This window comes from Dromaius novaehollandiae, chromosome Z (genome assembly GCF_036370855.1).
Source record: "Dromaius novaehollandiae isolate bDroNov1 chromosome Z, bDroNov1.hap1, whole genome shotgun sequence".
NCBI classification, from domain to species: domain Eukaryota; kingdom Metazoa; phylum Chordata; class Aves; order Casuariiformes; family Dromaiidae; genus Dromaius; species Dromaius novaehollandiae.
This window is the reverse complement of record NC_088132.1, coordinates 5,089,941-5,110,206: the sequence shown is the minus strand read 5'-3', so window position 1 is coordinate 5,110,206 and position 20,266 is coordinate 5,089,941. Positions and strand designations below refer to the sequence as shown.

Genomic DNA, 20,266 nt, shown 5'->3' with positions numbered 1-20,266 from the left:
TCACTACAGACATTGTGTTAAAGCTACTTCCTAAAATTTGACTTTGCATTTCTGCACTTTCTGCTGTTTGATTCATCCTCTGCACTTAGAGTTTTTCTCTCCCACTCTCCAAGATCACTTTTTTTCTTTTTCTTTTTTTTTTTTTTAAATCCTGCACTCTGGAAATACAATCCAGTATTTTACAACATACCTTAGAATAAGACTTTTGCTATTAACTAATACACTACTCTTGTGCATTGAGTTAAAAACATGCAAAAGTTTCTCTAGGAGTGGATGTTTATGCCATTTTATAAACTACAAGACATTAACTTATCATTGAAGCATAACAATTATATGGTAAAGAGTCTGCTTTTCAGATTAGAAACTGCTGCAGTACAAACTGCACACAGTAAGAGCAACAAAACAGTTAGGTTTAAGAAAGAAAGTGGAAAAAAACTGATGGAAAATTAAGTAAATGCAATTTCTTTGCTAGCATATTTGTCCACAGTTAATATTAGCCAAGATTAACAAGCTTTTAAAGATTGCCATTGAATTTAACAGCTCTTAGGGCCCTTCTCTGCAGACAAACAGCACAGTTGAGAAGCAGTCATTCTGCTGAAGCTTTTGTTTTGCATCCTATTCTTTCCTGGTTGGCACAGCCATTCCCTAGGCTTTCATCCAGACTACCTTTAAGCATTGAGATGGCTAGACTTCTTAAGTGATTTATTTTGATCTTCTGAGCTATTCTAGAAGGACCTCCTGCAAAGATCCTGTGCACTGTAGACTTCAGAGAAGCAGTCATATGACAATTGGTGTAAAAAGTTTTATTTGCTGTGCAACTCCTGACAAATTATCAAGTTTTTAGTTCATCCACAGTATTTTCTCAATTATATTCTGTCACATGAAATGCACAAAAGCATCTTTTTTTCTGCATACTGTCTCCCCCAAATGCTAACAAAAACAATTACAGCAGATTAAGAACAAACCTACAGCATTCACTTACTTTAGTCGGTTCTGATACAGAGGCATACTTTTTTATTTGAGAGTCAACTCCCAGAGACTTGGCTAATTGCACAGCATTTGTATCATCACTGATGAGCGTCCCAAGAGCCACAAGTAGTCTAAAAATGGCTTCAAGATCTTGAACAACTTCCATAACTGTGCTGATTACTGATAAACATTGAGCTTTGCCCTCGATGTTGTTGACTTTATGTAAACAAACAGCGTAGTTCAATGTCAGTGTGGCAAGTGCAATATGAACATTCTTATTACTGCCTGATTTCAGTTCTATTGCTTGTGTCATAATTTCATCCCTCTGTTGCATCATGAGCTTCTGGCCTGCCTGGCTGACAAAACAATTGCAAAGAGCTCTAAGTGCCAAAAGCTGGTTTGCTTGCTTTCCTTTAGGGTTCAAAAATTTAAGGAGGAGGATGATAAATTGTACATGATCCTTTTCACTGCAGAAGTTCTCATTCACAGTGGGATGCCTGATAGACAATCTAAGAATGTCTAGGGCTGGAAAGACAATATCTAAGGGAAAAAAAAAATGTTTTATTATTAATATTGCATTATATGCAAACATGCTGGCAAGTTTATTTCAGATATATAGATTTGTAAACTCCTGCTTTGGAAAGCAGACATTAACAGTCTTAGTCAGAAAAAGCTTCAGACATACCACCAAGCTGTTGGAAACTTACAAAGACAATTTTTGACGAAATCTGTTCTACAAACACTTCAGTTAATCATAAAAAAGTGCTTCCTAATCTAAGATAAACACAGTGCTTTTAGAAAGTCTTTCCTAAAAGCTCTAACTGATAAAACTGAAGGCAAGCACAAAATATTCAAGGTAACTAATCCACAAAGGCTTCTTGAAGCTTCTCAGCGACAGAATACCCCTACATCAGCACCATCTTTCCCCTTGTTCTAGGTCTTTCAGCTTAGTATAGCTATGGAACTGCTTACAAATAAATAAAACTTTTGTTGTTGTTGTCATTAATTAGCTTCAACTCTCTCAGACATGATTTCTAGGAAAAAAAGGATTTCCTTAATTGGAAATCTACTCACTTTAAGACAGACCTAACATGTTCCACCCACTTGCCCAATTTCAAATATTCCTTAGGTCTTCCTTCAACAGCTCAAGTTTATAACCAAATTAGGGAAGCTGAATCTGCTCAGCTACTCACTGAGCAGTTTTTCCACAGATATGCAGCATCCTGAGACTAAAGACTTTTGTACAACAAAAAAGCTCCAAAGATATGAAGATATTAGCCATGATCAGCTGCTAGCTCTGCAGAATATAATTTTAAGTGATTTTATGTAATGAACAGCATTTTTTAAGAAAGCAGTTTGTTCTAAACTGCGTATTAACATATCTGCATATGCAATGTATCCAGTTTTTCCAGAATGTGTAAGTAATAGCCAAGATAAAGTCTTTCTGGTCTATAAGTAGAGCAACAACGTTTTTTGGCTTGACAACATTACATTTATCAAATGAAATTATATTACCTCTACTTACATCCATTTAGAACATCATTTCACCAGCGCAGTTCTGGCTGCATATCTTTTGGTAACCTGTCCTTTTCTACTACATTAAACAGGAGCTATTTTTCTTCAACATCTTTCATAACTTATCTCCATAATTTCACCTTTCATTTGATAACAAATTATGGATTTCAGCCTCACACTTCTGTTCTATTTCCAAACAAGTCTCACTCTTTTTGGAAGATACTCCTCAGTGAAATAACTGACTCTTTTTCTATCAAGCTCCTCCTTCATCTTTACTGTTGCGCCAACAACAAAACCTGACTACCTATTACCAATTCTGCAGTTCATGCCACTGCCCCTGCTGATGACCAGCATTGTCTCCTTGTACAGGGCCTGTGTGTCATTTTCTGGTTTCTATTTGAGTTATGAACTCTTTAGGACAGACTCTATTTAATGCCCAGCATAAGAGAGTTCTGATTTGTGGCGAAGTATTGATGACAGGATAATACAAAAAAACCATTGCAAATGTCTACCTTCTGGCCAGTTAACTGCTTTCCATAAAGTCTGAAGTTGTTGTGCTGTAGGTGTTTCTGCAGAGGTATTACATATTGTGAACAGTATCTTTTCAAGGATTATCAAGTCATCTTCTGTAAGCTTTTGTTCTTCAGATGCACTTCCATTAAGTTCCTTTAATTTGCCTGTATGACCAAAAGAAAAGGCATAGCTCTGACATTAGAACTTTACATCTGAAATAATTTTAAATATACTACAAAGCATTTTATGAACAAGCCGCAACTGTTATAATTGTATGTTGTAGATTATAAAAATTAAAATATTACTTTTCCCTTCTTCATCCTGTTTCTAAGATTTTAATAATCAAAATGATTGCCACTGTAAGTCTCCTAGTTCTGCAACACAAGGATTCAGAATTCTTATCTTAGCTGACATGCATGCAAAGATGCAGAAAAGAATCACGGAAGCATTAGGTTTGTATAACTGAATTGCAATTCCCTTTTATTCTTTTCTAGGGAGCCAAAATAAAAAAGAAACTATGTAACTCAGAGTCACCGTAAATCAAACAGTTCTTATTTTGACTGAAATGTAATAAACAAAGTGTGATTGCTCAGTGTCCTGCATTCAAATTTGTATGCAATTTAAAATCAAAGTTTTCAAGAATTAATGAGTTGCATTTTTCTCAGAATGGATCTAGGATTAGCACCTGCCATTCATAGCTTTTCCAGAACTGATGATGGCCAGGTCAATAAAAGCATCAGCACACAGTATCATTCATATTAGTATGCCCTTATGAGATTTATAGTGTAAATAAAAATTAACCGAGGGCTTATTATGAAAAAGCATAAAAAAAAAAGCTAGTAAATCTAGCCCAGTCTGGCCACAATATTTACAAATGTATTTAACCATTTACTGTTACAAGATTGCAGGAAACACAGTAAGCCTAGTTTTCAGACTCTAAGCTTCAAAACCAAGCAGAAAACCACTATGTTCTTGTGGCTAATAAGGTTATCATTACAGAACATTGGACAGAAAAAACTTAATGCAGTGCATTTTTAAGATTAAGTAAAAGTCTCTGCTTTCTTGTAAAATAGAAGAATGAAAGACAGCCAGTCTTGGAGTTCTCCCTCTTATGAAGTTCTGGATAAGAGTTCGCTCTAAAAACCTGTAGAAAGCTAGGAGGAAGCTAGATCTATTTACTAGTGATAAACTTTATAAAAGAATCTAGTTTGTGAATCCCTAGTCTTCTCCTTGAACAAACATCACAGTGAAAAAAGAACGAAGGGTGATAGGAAGCGGTTGACTGAAGATTCCAACTGATACTTTTAAAGAGTATCTTTTCCTACAATATGAATATGAACTAGTTTTACAGAACTCAAATGTAGTAAGGCACTCCACAGAAACATACTGAAATAAACTGGAGACAAATAGGGTAGGGATTCTGTGCAAGATTTACAGAAGATACAGCAGAAAAAATAGAAGTGAGGCATTGCAAAGAAGGGGAAAACAAACCAACAGTAATATTCACCAAAATGATACACCACAGGAAGCAAAAGGAAACAGAATCAGGAAATACTGAATGCTTATCTACTGCAAATTATTAGTAAATATGCTACACAGTCGTCTTTTCCCTGTTATGCAGAATTTCTGCTTAAATATAGAAGGGAAGATAACAAGCTATGAAACTGCAAACACCTTACTTTAACATGTCATAGATTACACTACATGGCTATCTGGTGAACTGAAATTTTCAGCAGCAAAATCAGAAAAGGATTGCACATAACCTGCATATCCGGTAGCCAAGAGGAAAAAGCAGTCTTAAACTGGTAAGTTTGCTTATCAGCTTGGTAAGTGAAATGCCAAATAAAAGTAGGCATAAGTGTGGGCGAGACAGGGTACATTATATATTCTTTCTTTAACGTTCCTGTGAAATTTACTCCTATGCCTTCAACTACATCCACCATCAAAATGATGAATCTGGTTTTAAAGGGCAAAACTGAGAAAGAATAGGAAAGTTATGGGACATCAGTTAGCTTTTTGGAAAGATCAGAAATGAAGTTACCATTTCAAACATATCAAAAATAAAGTCAGCCTCCAAGTTAAAACACTGACCCAGTATCTGTGTAGGATTGGCCTGATCAAAGGTGACAGCCTCCTTCTTAGGAAAATAAATATTTTCCGTTTTAGCTGCAGGTGATTGGTAGGCACCCATTCCTACATAAAGGAAACAAGACAAGTTCAACAGCGTACCAAAACATCTGACAAAGAACAGTACCAGTAAGTCCTTCTTGCTGGCTATTGTTCAGAAAAATCTTTTTTTAAAAATTGAATACTTATGCAAATAACTGTCATTCCCTATGTTATTAGTACATAAAAGGATTACACAACTTAAAGCAGTAATCTCAGGCAATTCCTTCATAAACTGCTCTTTCCCTCATCTACAAATTTACTATACAGCTGCAAATTATTAACAGTGGTGTCTGAATTACAGTGGAACTCTAAACATGCAATCACTCCTTATGAACAGGTATTGCAGTTAAGACATGAAAATAGCACAGGCCAAATTTAGATAGAAGACCCCTCTCTGCCTCCCAAAATTTTATCTTCTGATTATTTTCAGCAGTTCTCATATCCTGGAAGATCTGCAGATATCACCAAGTATATCTGAATGCTTATGTCACATGCAATATTACCTTGGGATCTTCTGAGAAGAGAGTAATATGGGAAGAACTTTGATGTATGAACTATAATGATCTTCTGGAGTCACAGGTGGATTAGTCTTACATTTTGTAATTTCCATGTAAAATGCATATATTAATTTCTCTAAACAACAACATCACTAGTAGCAAACTGAAAAATCTTTCAAAAGCAGATTACTATCATATATATTAAAGCTTCTGTGCAAGATTCTTGCTTGTAAAAAGGCTTCCTTCCCCGTATTTTCTGAATAATTTCCAGAGTATTAACAATTCACCCATTATTTTTAATTAATTATTAATTTCCACTAATACAGAATCTATGTCAAAAGAAAAATAATCTGTGTCAAAGCAAAAGATCAGTGATGTTTTTTATTGGCAGGCCTCATCTCTTACCTGTATACAGATCAGCTTTACCTACTGAAGCTACTGCATTTGACGTAGAACCAGGAACATAGCGACCAGCACCTGAATGGAGATTAGGCTTTTTAAACACCACCACAGGTAAGGAGATAACTGTTTTATAAATATATTTAGTTACATTTCAAAACTGGTAAATATTAAAGGTGTTATTTTTCATTAACAGAATTAAAAAGTCTTCAACACTTTCTGAAATTTAAGGATTATATCTATGTATGTCTGTGAGGGTCATGCATGTGATAGTCATAGCATTCACAAGCCAAGCAAACCATGGATGGGAGGCATTCTAGCATGCTTTCCAGCACCAGTTGGTGCAAAAGCCTGGCACAGCAGAGGCCTTGATCCAAGCAGAGTTGTAGGGACAGGGTGCAGCTGCAGAGGCCTGAGGCTAGAAAGAGGGCCTGGGCTCTCCCTGCACCTGGAGCACCAGTGGCCTCTCCTGCAGGAGGTGTGCTCTGGTTATAGCGCCAAGTCATCAGGTGAAAAAGCTGCCGGGAGAGGTGAGCAGCCAGCACACCATCAGGAGGGATGAAGGGGGGATCGACAGGGTCTTTGTAGAAAATCTGCAGAGACCAGAAACGGTGTCATACAAAGCAAAGAAGGAGGGACAGGTGGACCATGGTCAAAAAGGTATAGATAGGGAACTACATGACTTCTGGCAACAGAGGAAGGTTCTTGCTCCACCTGTAGATCTGAAACATTAGGATAGGCACAGTGTCCCATGGGCACTGGTGAGGACAAACAAGACCCATCAGCAGATGTATCAGAGCCAACTGAAATGTACCTAGCGTCTGCACGAAAGGGAAAGATGAATGGTAGTGTGAAATGCTGCCTCCTGAAAGATACGGAGGCACCTATCATCTGACCTGACACCTTGAAAGGCTTGTTGTTTGTCTGGATTCAAGATCTTGCAAAAAGACTGCTGAAGCTTGTCTGGCTCTCAGAGCATTACCTGCTGCTGCTCTTTCACTTGGGCACCAATAATACTACCAGTCAAGAGAGTATCAAGAGTAACCAGAGAGCTCTAGCGACAAGGGTGAAGGGCCCAGGTGGCACGTCCTTGATCCTTCCGTGGAAGTGAAAGTACTTTGGTAGAAGTGGACTTATCAAGCAGGTCAGCACATGACTGGTTTCACAGGTAGAACTTTGGCTTCTCTGACTACAGGACCCTCTTCTGGAAGCAAGGCCTACTGAGCAACAATGGGTTAAGTCTGATAAAGCAGGGTAGAAATGTCTGCAAACAGGCTTGCTAACCTAGTGAGGAAGGCTTTAAACTTGTTATACCAGGGGCAGGTTAGAATCATAAAATTTAGGGTGGAAGGGACCTCCAGAGGCCATCTAGTCCAACCCTCTGCTCAAAGCTTTTCTTATTAGATGCTTCTGGGATTGCTTGCATCTCATTGTCTTGCCCTCCTTCTAGCACATGTCAGAGAGATCACAGTCCCAGGGAGAACTATGTTCCCAGCAGGAGCTCATCCCTCACAGCCTCTCCTTTGAGCCAGAGGCTAAGAGCATCTCTTAGGGATCAGTATTGGGACTAATATTCTCTAATGTGCTCCTTAATAACCTGCATGACAGGACAGAGTGCACTCCCAGCAATTTAGTGGGGGACACCAGATCGGTGTGAGCAGTCATTGCACCAGAGGACAGAGCTGTTCTTCAGAGGGACATGAACGTGCTGGAGAAATGGGCTGATAGAAGGCAGCAGTGCACCTCGGCAGCAAAGAAGGTCCTGCACATCCTGGATTCTTCTGCATTAGCAGAAGTGCTGCCAGCAGGTCTGGGGAAGTGATCCTGCCCTGCTGCTTGGCACTGGTGAGACCACACATGAAGCATGGCATTCAGGTTTACATTCTCCAGTACAGGACACACATTGATGTACTGGAGTAAACCCAGAGGATGCCACCAAGATGGTCACCAAGATGGCTGAAGCACAGGATGTACAAGGAGACATTGAGACAATGCAGTTTGTTCAGCCTGAAGAAAAGAAGGTAAATGATAGACAGTGGTAATGTCTCCAACTACCTGATCGTGGGATACAGTGAAGACTCTTCTCAGAGTGCACAGTGATAGAATGAGAGGCAACAGGTGTGAGTTGGAATGTGGGAAATTCCAACCGGATATAAGAAGTTAAAACAAAAAAAAAAAAAAAGAAAGAAAGAAAAAAAGCACACACACAACATGAGGAGGTCAAATACTAGAAGAGCTTGCCCAGGCAGGTTGTGAGATGGCCATCCTTGGAATTGCTGAAGACTAGAATGGATGACTCCCTGAGCAACCTGATCTAGTTAGACCTGCTTTGAGCAGGGGGTTGGACTAGACAGCCTCTGGAAGTGCCTTCCAACCTAAATTATTTTATATTTCTATGATTATGGCATGTTAAATACTTCTAATTTCTTTTAGGTGTAAGCTTGAAGAAAATGCAAACTACTTTCTTCCTCAAATACCTGATTGCTTTATCCTCATGCCTGTAACTGGGTTCCTCATCCTAATTGAAATTACTGCACAGTTAATCATACTTTAAAGTGCTAATTTACTACAGTAAAGGTCAAGTCATAAGAAAAAAAGCATGTAGTTCTATAAAAATATCCAATTCTGAGTTGGTCATGCATGTGAGAGTTTGGCAAGCATGAGGTTTAAGACCTTCTTCATCTGTTGTTGGAGCGTTAGTACATTGTAAAAGACAAACAGATTGATGTGAGATAGACCAGGCAGAGGAGCCCTCCTCTTCCAAACAAATCCAGACATGCCTGTCACTTTTCACATTTAAGTATCACAGCTGTGGAGTCCACCTAGTCAGTCTGTGTGACAGTGCTGCCACAAATGGAGAACTGAAAGGAACAGCAGTCTGGAGCTGAACACTGATTAGAACTGAACATGAAACACACCTTTAAATTCCTGAAAGATACACTGCAATAAAGAGTACAAATTGTACATTACCTGTAAATGGATCTGCTGCAGGTACTGTATTTGACCCAGCTGAAGAGCCTGGAACATAACGTCCAGCACCTAGAAATAGACATTAGTACTGTATCATCACTTTTCAAGCAGAAGCAGCTCAAAACAAAGCAAAATATCAAATATGTCTCATTGTGTATTGTGGGGTTATGACAACTCTGATCCTTTCCAACAGATTTCTCTTGACACTGAAACAAAATTCTTCCTAATTATTCTGAGGTAAGATCTTTGTTTTCTGACCATTATGTTTGGTCACAGCTAAATCAGAGGTACAGCCTGATAGCCATCTATGATGGAAAAACTGGCTGGACAGATGAGGGGAGAGAAGTGGATGTTGTCTGTCTTGACTTCAGAAAGGCTTTTGACATTGTCTCCCGTAACATCCTCATAGGCAAGCTGAGGAAGTACAGACTAGATGAGCAGACAGTGAGGTAGATTGAGACCTGGCTGAATGGCAGAGCTCAGAAGGTTGCGATCAGTGCCAGCAATGTGCCGTTATGGCCAAGAACTCCACGGGTGTCCTAGGCTGCACCAGGAAGAGCATTGCCAGCAGGCTGAGGGAGGGGATCCTTCCCCTCTACTCAGCCTTGGTGAGGTCACATCTGGAATACTGTGTCTAGCTCTGGGCTCCCCAGTATGCGAAAGACATGGAGCTACTGGAGTGAGTCCAGCAAAGGGTGACTAAGATGATTAATGGACTACAGCATCTCTCACATGAGGAAAGGCAGAGCGAGTTGGATCTGTTTAGCCTGAAGAAGAGAAGACTGAGGGGGGATCCTGTCAATGTGTATAAATATCTGAAGGGTGGGTGTAAAGAGGATGGGGCCAGATTTTTTCAGTGGTGCGCAGCGACAGGACAAGCAGCAACAGGCACAAACTAACACACAGGAAGTTCCATCTGAACATGAGGAAAAACTACTTTACTATGAAGGTGCCTGAGTACTGGAACAGGTTGCCCAGACAGGTTGTGGAGTCTCCAACCTTGCAGATATTCAAAACCTGACTGACATGGTCCTGGGCAACCTGCTCTAGCTGACCCTGGTTGAGCAGGAGGATTGGACTAGATGGTCTCTAAAGGTCCCTTCCAACTTCAACTATTCTGTGATTCTGTGCAGTTCTGTATGTGCATAAGTTCATATGACCACAGTCATATCTGAACCTGATAACAGTCTGTATGCTAATTTCTAGTCCTTTGCAAGAAAAACATTTAGCTCAAAATCATTTTCATGAAGTTTTCACTCTTAATTTAAATGCTGTGAAGATGCTGTAGTAAGAGTGGTTTATTTTGCAATATAATGTTTAATTGATTAACATGGTTGAGCTGTTGAGTAATTAACTTGACTAGAGTTTCCTTTTCCTGTCTAAAAAGGGTCATTTATGTATTTCACTTGGCTTAGTTGCAGTCCATTCTCTAGTTAAATTTTTGTATTTTATTCATCCTCATAACAGCATCTGGCCACCTACCCGACTAATACAAAAAGGGGTTTTCTTTCAATAGTACCAATCAGAAAAGAAAGAACAGACTGAAAAATACAACAGGCTTGATTAATATTTTGTTGAAGATCTGCTCTGACAAATACCTTGAGACTTAGCAAGCTTCCACATTTTTCTTGTGGAATCTACCCATGCCTTTCCTCAATAATTTGAGGACATGAAATAAACACTACTATAATAAAGTACAGAAGCTAGGACACTGAAGCCTCCTTGTGAAGTGACCTGCACTGCTAAGCAAATATTAAATAATACGCTTACACTGGCACTACAGTGTACAAAATGCTTTGTACCATTCTGCTAGATTCACACTCCAGCCCTGTGAGGAAATACTTTTACAGAAAAAGTGGAATTATTAAGTATAATTATTATATTAGAGAAAAATACAAATATTTTAAATATGCATCTTAATCTTTTTAATAGTTAACATCTTTAGTTGTGCACCAGGAAGTTTAAATTTTTCTACCTGTAAAAGGATCTGAAAACTGGGTGGTTGTATTCACCAGCGTTTGCCCTTTAGTGTTGTCCATAATAAACTTTGCCACCTGATCCAGAAACATAGGATTTAGATCATTCTTTTGCAGGAAGTTGTATGCAGTCAGCCAAGGATCATCAGTGATGTTATATGGCAGTTTGTAGGAAGGTCCACTTTCATTTACATCAATAGTGAAAACATAGTCATATTCCTTTAAGCAGAACAAGCATACAAGCAAATGAGAAACTTATCACATGTTGTATACAGATGTATACAGTGTAGGCTGAAGTTCTTCATCTTAGCCCTGGGTATTTAATACTGTCACTTGCAGCTTGTATCAATAATATTCTCCTACATGGACTGCAAGTCTGAAATATTCAAACCATATCCTGTGTTTTCTAAAATGCTGTATCTCAAGAAAGAGTAGGCTATGACAACAGATCCTGCTAATACATAAGCAAATATATTAGAAAATAATTCAAGCATCAGATATAACCCTGCAGGGACAAATCTGGCTACCTGCAAAACTGTAGGACAGTCAGATGCCTCAAAAAACCGCAGGCTTAGAAGCATATTTCTAATATTAAAAGAGAACCAAGCCCTCAGGTTTGGTTGAAGCGTGCTAAATACGTATTCAATTGTATTCAATTACGATCTGAATGCCCTTCTTTTAGTGGTGGCACTAGATACAGACTTTTCTCTATGTAAATTTCAATAAAGGACATGGCTACCTTTAAAATTATCATCTGTCTTTCAGCTCAAAAGTTAAGAAGGGGCACAGAAATCTTGTAACTAATATATTAGATGATCCTCAGATCAGTTTTAAGACTCGTTCTCTTTGGAAAGGAACTCAAAACCAATTTTTAAAGGTATTAGCAATAAATATTAGAGAACTTGATCCTTTCTCTACTAGCTAATAGTTTACTTTTCTGCAAAGTAATTTGTCTACATTGGCTAGCTGGTTTTACAAAATTCATTTCTAATGTAGTGCAGAAGCTAGTATTTATACTTCTATCTCAGTTTTAACAGTCCAAAGATGTACAGAAAAGTACCACCAAATCCCTGTTTTCTAATTTATATTTTATGTATGCAAAGATAGGAATAACATTTTTTTGATTGTTCAATTAATCATTTTACTTGAAGGCTGCAAAACACATAAAAGTTTGCATACCTTTCCTTCAAATAAAACCTTTCCAGATGTTTGCTGTGTGGCTCCAGAAGAACCAACGACATCACCAATCTTTATCCATCTTCCTTCACTAACACTCCACTGATAGGCTTCAACTTTCCCATTATCTTTAATGAGACGTGTCTGTCCATCTCTTGTTCCTGTAGACAGAAGTAATTGAAAGTGTTAAGAAATTTAAAAACAAGATTTATTTCAGGGAGAAAAATTTTCAAGTAGCACTCAAATTTAAAGAGGAAAAGATAGTTCAAGAAGATTCAAAGCTACAGCACAGGAAAAAAAAAAGCATGATACATGTTGCCACAACAGTAACAGAAATCCCGACAATACCATTCTACAATTACTATACGGACATCTGCCACCAGACTAAGATGCAAAAACAATCCTCAAGTTGAGTATTCCAAAAGTTCGTCATTTTCCTAAGGATATGACAATCAACAGAAGTGATAATCTCTCATGGTGTAACAAGATGAGAAACTTCATACAACTGTAAGAAGGCAACTGGCAATTTATACTATTCGGTGGTCAGAGTCAAGGGTTGAGGTCACTTGTTACCCTGGGAAAAATTATTTTTCTATTTAGGAATAATCTTAATTATCACTGCTTCTTCTGTATTCTTAGTAAAGTCCTGAGTATGTGTTAGAAGTCCATTCAGTCAATCAAGACAAACTGTTTCTCAAGCTGAAAGCTAAAGCCGCTAAAAAAAAAAAAATCTACTTTTTTTTTTTTTTTTTAAATCTCCATGTTCAACAGTCTATTCACAAATTACACAACTTTCTTTTATACTGCTGGCACAGCTGGCATAACAGATCCAAAACACATCCTCAACATATTGTAGCATCTTGAAAACCATTTCTTTTAAATATCTCATAAGAGAAATATTTTTTATCATACAAGTCTACTACTGGTATGTATTTAAACTACAGCCTAGCTTACAAAAGAATCAATGAAATAACAGCAGAGCAAAATTATAGCCGTTTTCTTCAGCAATTCTATTAAAAGTGATTAAAGTCTTCTTAATTTTAGAAGATATTAAAAGTTTTGATGCCTCAGAACCAAAATTTGGAGATACCTATAATACAACTGAAGTGAAATAACTTACCAGGATCCTTAAGATGTTCTCTTCCTGGAAGGTCATCAGCACTAATATCTCCTAAATCACCAGTTTTAGGGTCAATTGATGCTTGTGAAAGCTCGTTTTCAAAAGCTTGAATCTCCTCAGCACTTGCTGTACGTTCCAAAGACTCTGTAAACACTCTTATGATTCCATCACTGAGCAGACAGAAAACATTCAAATTTAAATATCAAAATGTTTACATGCATTCTAATAATGTCTTCCATGTCATGAGAAAACATCTTTATTTCTAATAAACCTCCAAATTGTTTTTATACATAGAATCCAGCTCTCATGCTAAAAAAGCCTTTAAGAGGAATTAACTACTTAACTTGAAGCTATAGCTGTAGCATAGTTTTTAAATCATGGTGGCAGATACCTATCAAATAGGTTCTGTGTATGGTACCTATAAGCCTATCCATAGCACTACATTCAATTGTTAGGCACATTCCCAAAGCACTCACTCTGTGCTGCAATCTACATGGAAAAAATAGTTTCATTTTTTTCTGAAGTACAGAAGAACATACTTAAATTAACCTTCTCCCACCTTGATGGCTTATTTTTAAACACAGAATTCTGACATCCAAAACAACGCATACAATCTCATCGAGCATTCTCCAATTTTAGTTCTGCAAATATGGTGATAGAGTAAAATCAGCATACCTTGCACCAACTACAATGTCACCGTTTTCTAACACACAGCAGCACCACACAGACTGAGCTGGGAGTCTGATTGTTTGAGCACATTCCCCTTGTTTCCAGATTCTAAGAGATCTATCCTCTCCAGTAGTTACAAAATCTAAAAAAGGAAGAAAAAACAGAAGAGTTTAAAGCTATATGTATATTTCGTATATTGTGATACAAGGTGGATTCCTACAACTGCATGTCTAACAATTGAAAGAGTAAAAGGAAGCTTTTTATACTTTAATAGTTCTCTAAGTCACAAGGAGAGCTAGAAGAAAGCAAAAATCATGCATATTTCTCTTCACAAAAGAAATTAAGTGCATAAATTGTAGACTGATCAGTCAGACAGGTAATGAAATTATTCTCAAGGCAGACAAAAGATTCTTTCTTCCTTTCAAGGATATAAAAAAAGAACCTGAGAGTAATTTTGAGACTATCACAGTTTTATCTTACCCTGTGTCTCCAGAGTTTTACAGTTCTTTTAATACGCTTGAGGTTTTTGCAGAGTAACTTCTGCTTTTTCAGGAAGCATACATAAAAGCACTCTCAAAAGTCTATGTCTAACTTCTGTCTTAAAATTGTCAAAGAGGAGATGCTAGAAGAGATTTGTCACCTACGCATCCACTAATATACATCCATTCACCTAGTGAATGAGTGTGCAAGTATTGCATACACCACATAAAGGTCACTGACTTCGAACATCTTCTGCAACTCTCTGTAACAGTTAGTTTTGAAGCTCTAAATCTCAAAACTTCAAATATAAATGCAATTAATGCATACACATAAAACTCTGAATCTAAACTATTTATAATATACTTTGAAAACTTTCTGTGGAAGTACCTAAATTTACATTATCTCCAAATGTCATGTGTTTCATTACTCTGCTGCAGTGCCAATATGCAGGTGACAATGGAGAAAATAGTTTTGCCTGTTGCTTCAAGAAAGCAAAAATTTTACTCTAGCTTTATAATTAGGCCTGACCCAGGACCTTTCATCTCATCTACGGTCAGGGTGATTCTGCCAGAGATAGGATTTGGATTCAATCACAGACATTTTTATTACTTATGCAAAAGGAAGAGGCAAATAGGAAAGAAAAGAAAAAGTAAATGAAATGCCACCTAACTTCTTGTTACGGCAGCTCCACAGAACTACTGCAGAACTACTGAATGTCTACCTTGCTGTTTTATTTTGGAAGAACACTGGGTCATAGTCACAAAAACAACCTTACCTTTACACTGAGGGAAAACAGATATGCTGTATATATAGTTTGTATGTCCATAATACACCTGCAGGCACTCGCCAGAGATCTGCCATCTTCGGACACTAGCATCATTAGCACAGGAAAGGAATTCCATTTCACTGAGAATAGCTAAACCTCTCACACAATCTTCATGTCCTTTGCAAAAGAAAGAAAAACAACTGAAAAATCTACCAGAGGCTTAAGGATTTTTTGAAATATTTGTTTTTAAAAAGAGCATGGGATCCGCCTATGAAATTCTCAACTGCAAGAGTATTTACCAGTGAATGCTCTTTCACATCTGCCTGCCTTCCACAGTTTAATAGTTTTGTCAGCTGAACCAGTCAACATTAATCCCTGTTCAGGCAGTATTTTCACTGCCCATATAGCAGCTGTGTGACCCTGCAAAAAAAACCAACATTGTTCCTTTTCATTGACAAAATCAAGGCATCTATTTAATACTCATGCAGAACTTCATACCTGTAATGTCATCATACATCTGTCATTCAACCACACTTTGGCTGTTGTATCCCATGATCCACTTAGTAACGTGCCAAATTTCCCAGACGAAAGGCTGCAAACTGGAATGAAGGTTCAAATCAATACTGACACGTTTCCTCCACTGTGACCAATCTTAGGCCAGTAATTTAAGCAGATTTATTTAAGGAGATTTACTTCTATTAGCAGCATATTTATAGTGTTGAGGAGTTTGGGGAAGAATTAAAACTGTAGTCACACTGCAACCTAGAAAGGCACTACTTAAAAATCTCTTCACATTAGATCGCAAAATTTCAAATCTTTTTTAATCCACATTTTTAAAATTTCCCTTAGCACCCATTCTTTTCTCTTACGATTAGAATACGCTGACAAGCAGCACAGATAATCAGTCAAGACACAGAAATAACAACAATTTATTTGTAAGATTAAGGAGAAAGACAAGATTTTGTCAACTTTTATTGATTTATGTCCTCAAGAAACAAGATTTCATAGCAAAATATTCAACTCATCTTCTTGGAAGGCAAAATACTGTTACCAAGAAATTGTGCTTAAATTCAAAGACATATTTAAGAAACAATAATCTGAAAATGCTCCAGTAATAGGCTACTGTAAAATTGAAGACACATAATAGTGCTAATAAAGTTCTAATAAGTTTACAAAAGCAGTTAAGTCGTGAGCAGAGTACATGGTCGATCTGATTTTCATAAAAGAAAAGTATGGTCTTCTGTGTCTTGCCTCTGTGATGCAACAGTGAGAACTAAATAGTATTCCAGTCTTGTCACTAAGCAGAACTATTATTCATGCCCTAGTTTTTCTCGTTTCTAAAGCAGATTTTATGATTAATCTGAACTTAACATTTAAAAATATTTGCATGTTACCATAAAAAGCATTCTTTTTGTAATTGTTTCTAAGCATTTCATTGGTAGGTAGTAGGGGCAGTATATAACTGCTCTAGAATGCCTTATCCTTTTTTACAATTCTGGAGGGAGCACATCATATGTTCTGTTATCGGCTAACCCATCCCAGCTTCCCACCCAAGCACATAAGCTATTCCTTGACTTCTTACATAATGATATTATTTTTTCTTTCTTTCTCATAGCAAGCCAAGAGTTTTAAAATAAATACAAGTAATTTCTCTTTTACACTTCTGGTGCTGCTTGGAAGCCCAGGATATTCTCATGTTGGTGTCCACAACTCTCTTTATTAAAGTAGAAAGAGAGTCCAAAACTTAAAATAATTAATTTTGACATTCTATGATGATATTAGACCATTCAAAGGTGTATCAAATACTACATCAGCTCACAGAAAAGACAAATTTAGTATGCTAAGATGAGAAATGCCAAATACTTTATTATATTGCTCAAGGAATCGTACATATTGGGTTAATACATCACATCCTGCATTCACCAGAATGAAGAGAGGGAAAATTTCCGTAGGGAACTTTTAGCCTTCATTACATATTTAGATCATCAACTAATATCAGATCACTGTCTAAGTAAATAAACAGTAAAAGTTTGTTTATCTGTTTAGGAAGCTCACTCTTTGTACTTCTATCAGCTTGCACCCAGAATTATGCTTAACAAAACACACAGTTTGCTCAGCAGACTAAATTAATTGCTTCTTAAACATGCAGGTCTTGACAAAATGGACATCATTCTGCTATGCCTGTAAGTTGACATGTGATATACTACCTACAGGGTTTATACAGGGAAAGATTATACATTCATCAGTGTAAATTTGGAAGTCCTTGCAATTGACTGGTACTACATGAACTGAAATTATAAAACCCTTTTTGTAGAGACCATAACTAAACAGTTTACTACACTAAAATAGCAGAGAATTCACAATTCAGTTTTGCAACTTCAACTTATTTTCCTCTCTAGCATACCATATTAACTTTTATGCAACAAAATCTAAAACAAAATTACTACATACCTGTGTTTTTATGGCCCTTCAGGATATAAAGAGGAGCTGCCTTGTCAACTGTGAAAATGCAAATATTATGATCATTGCCACCAGTTGCAATCAGCCCACGAGGATACAGGTCACTTGGAGGTATGATGCACACACAAGATACAAAATTTGAGTGGCCACTCATACAGTGCATTTCAGTAAAACCCCTGTTAAGACTAAACATATGTGATAATCAGTTCAGAGTCATGACAGAAATTACTTATTTGAGGCACTGAAACATAACAGTTGTTTGATATTCCAACTCTTGAATTAATACCTATCCTCACAGGGGGTTGAATAGCAAACTATGGATGACCTAGAAAGATGAAAATTTAAGAGAAAAATTTGTTACAAAAACCTAGCTCAATAAGCAATATTTAAAGCGTTCCACTTCTTTATCACTAAGTAGTGTGGAAGAACCCCATTTTATTCTTCCTGTTCATTGGCAAACACTATGCTTAACGTGACCAGAAGTAGCTGCAGCTATAATTTGCCTGTAAGAAATTCTTGGCTGTCTCAAGACTTAAATACTTATTCCAGTACACCCTAACAATACCAGAGCATGTAAGTAGAGGAGAAAGCTTATTGACTGAAAAATTTATTCACTGGCTCTCAGTTATGAGCACTACAGAGGATTAATAATTAGTGGATTATAACTGATTCAAGGAGCACCCTTATTCCTCCATCTCGACCAGGCCTCAGCAGACAGAGCACTCACCGGAAAAAAAAAAAAAAAAAAGAAAGAAAGAAAAGAAAAGGTGGTAATCATCCCCCACATGATAAAGGCTTTCTTTCAAAACAAAAAAAAAAAAACAAAAAACCCCAAAAAACCCTTGTATATCATTTCATGTTTTCACATTCATATTCTAAAACCTGGAAGAGGTAAGGAAACTGGGATACTCCTCTAAATTCTAAAATGTCTTCTCTGTCAAAGGTACACAGAACAAATAAAGGCAACGTACCTTCTGCTAAAATTTAAGTACAAAAACAATATATACAGCAGTTTGCTTATCCACTGAACTCTGTCTACCGTAATCGCGCAATCTTCAAAGCAGAAAGGAGATCAACACCTACCCTATGACTCTAAGTTACCTATGTCTTCCTCTCACAACCCTCAAAAATTAGAGGTCAGAACTAAAGACTTCCTCTCCTGCAAAAAAATACTAAACATTTTAAGAAATTCTTCCTTTAGTGAGACGCAATTCAATAGCACACATTTAGATTATTCTTCCTCACTCTTAATTGCAGAGCACCATATATCCACCTAATAAAAACATAGGTAAGCATTCAGGAAAATTTGCTAATTATCTCTGCTTCACTGAAAGGCAGCAGAAAGAACATGCATGCTTGGCAACTTCAGGATATTGTTCATAATTTGAAGCTACAGACAAGTGAACAAATATGTCTTGTTGCTTCCAGCAGTAATCTGTATCTCCACCATCTCACGTCTACATTGCTCAACAGTATCTTTTCTGATTGTAAAGAGATTCTGAAAAATTCACTGAATGACTGGCAGATCCACTTGGTAACCACACTGTGCAACGAGAACATGAGAGAAAACAACAGATTTCTTTTCCAATGTCTTTGCATGTTTATGTTTTTGTGTAGTTTTTTATTCATATTTCCTTCCATGTTCTTAGAAGTCTGCTCAGCAATGGGAGAAAAGACTTTTTAAAAACATTCTAAATACAGTGCCCTATCATCAAAACTGGAATACTTTTACATAGTAAGATTACTTTGACACTTAGTAGGGGAAGATGAAAACAATACTGACACCACCTAGAAAGCAATGCTACATTCATAGAAACTACCAGCATCTATAAAGAACATTGAAATTTTGATTGAAATGTCAAAATGCAGTTAACTGTGGGATAAATATCATGCTCCCCAAAAGCAGGCACGCTAGTGCTAAGCACCACGGCCATTCACAAAGCCGATGGCTTTCCCCGAACTCATCAAAGACTCTAGGCAAAAAATAACCACCAGCACGCACAAACCAGCCCTCTCCCCCCGCTGCAGCAGATTAAGCAGAGTGGTCCCAAGACGGGCAACGGCCACTGCCAGCAGGGCAGACAACGCGGACGGACAGGGCAGGTGGTAACGAGGTCCTGAGGGAACAACTGCCAGGCCCCTCGTCGGGGCGGCAAGGCCCAGGGAGGGCACCTGCACCGTCGCCACTTCACCCCTCAGACCCGGCCCGGGCGCAGCGCAGCCCCGACCGGCAAGGCCGGGCTAGACCTCGCGGCGAGGGAGGCGGCGGCGCGGCGCGGCACTCACCCGTCCGGAGCCCAGAGCCGGGCAGTTCGGTCCCGGGACACGGACACGAAACCACCCTGAGGGAAAAGGCCGCTTGTGAGGCCCCGCACGTCCTGCCCGTGCCCCGCCAGGGAGCAGCGGAGCCGGTACACACCGCCCTCGCCAGCCATGGCGGCAGCGCACAAAAGGCCGACGAAGCGCTCTGACACAGCAACAATCTCCACCGCCGCCGCTTCCGGAAACCGCCATCCACAGCGCCGGAAGAGGCGTCATCAAGCACGCTGGCGGGAGACGCGTAAACTCCATGTCCCAGCAGGGACCG

The 20,266-nt window shown here is 38.2% G+C and overlaps 1 protein-coding gene across 1 annotated transcript; it reads right to left on the bottom strand.

Annotated features, from left to right (window-relative positions):
- Nucleotides 1–788: 788 nt before the first annotated feature.
- Nucleotides 789–20,224, bottom strand: PLAA (phospholipase A2 activating protein). Its single transcript, XM_026115795.2, has 14 exons — nt 19,966–20,224; nt 17,671–17,864; nt 15,718–15,818; nt 15,519–15,639; nt 15,229–15,396; nt 13,980–14,115; nt 13,305–13,474; nt 12,188–12,345; nt 11,008–11,227; nt 9,033–9,101; nt 6,069–6,140; nt 5,089–5,190; nt 2,997–3,161; nt 789–1,509 (listed from the first exon to the last, which is right to left on the bottom strand). Exons 1-14 carry the CDS (start codon nt 20,112–20,114, stop codon nt 944–946), a joined length of 2,391 nt encoding a protein of 796 aa, XP_025971580.1. The 5' UTR covers nt 20,115–20,224; the 3' UTR covers nt 789–943.
- Between the last annotated feature and the right edge of the window lie 42 nt (nt 20,225–20,266).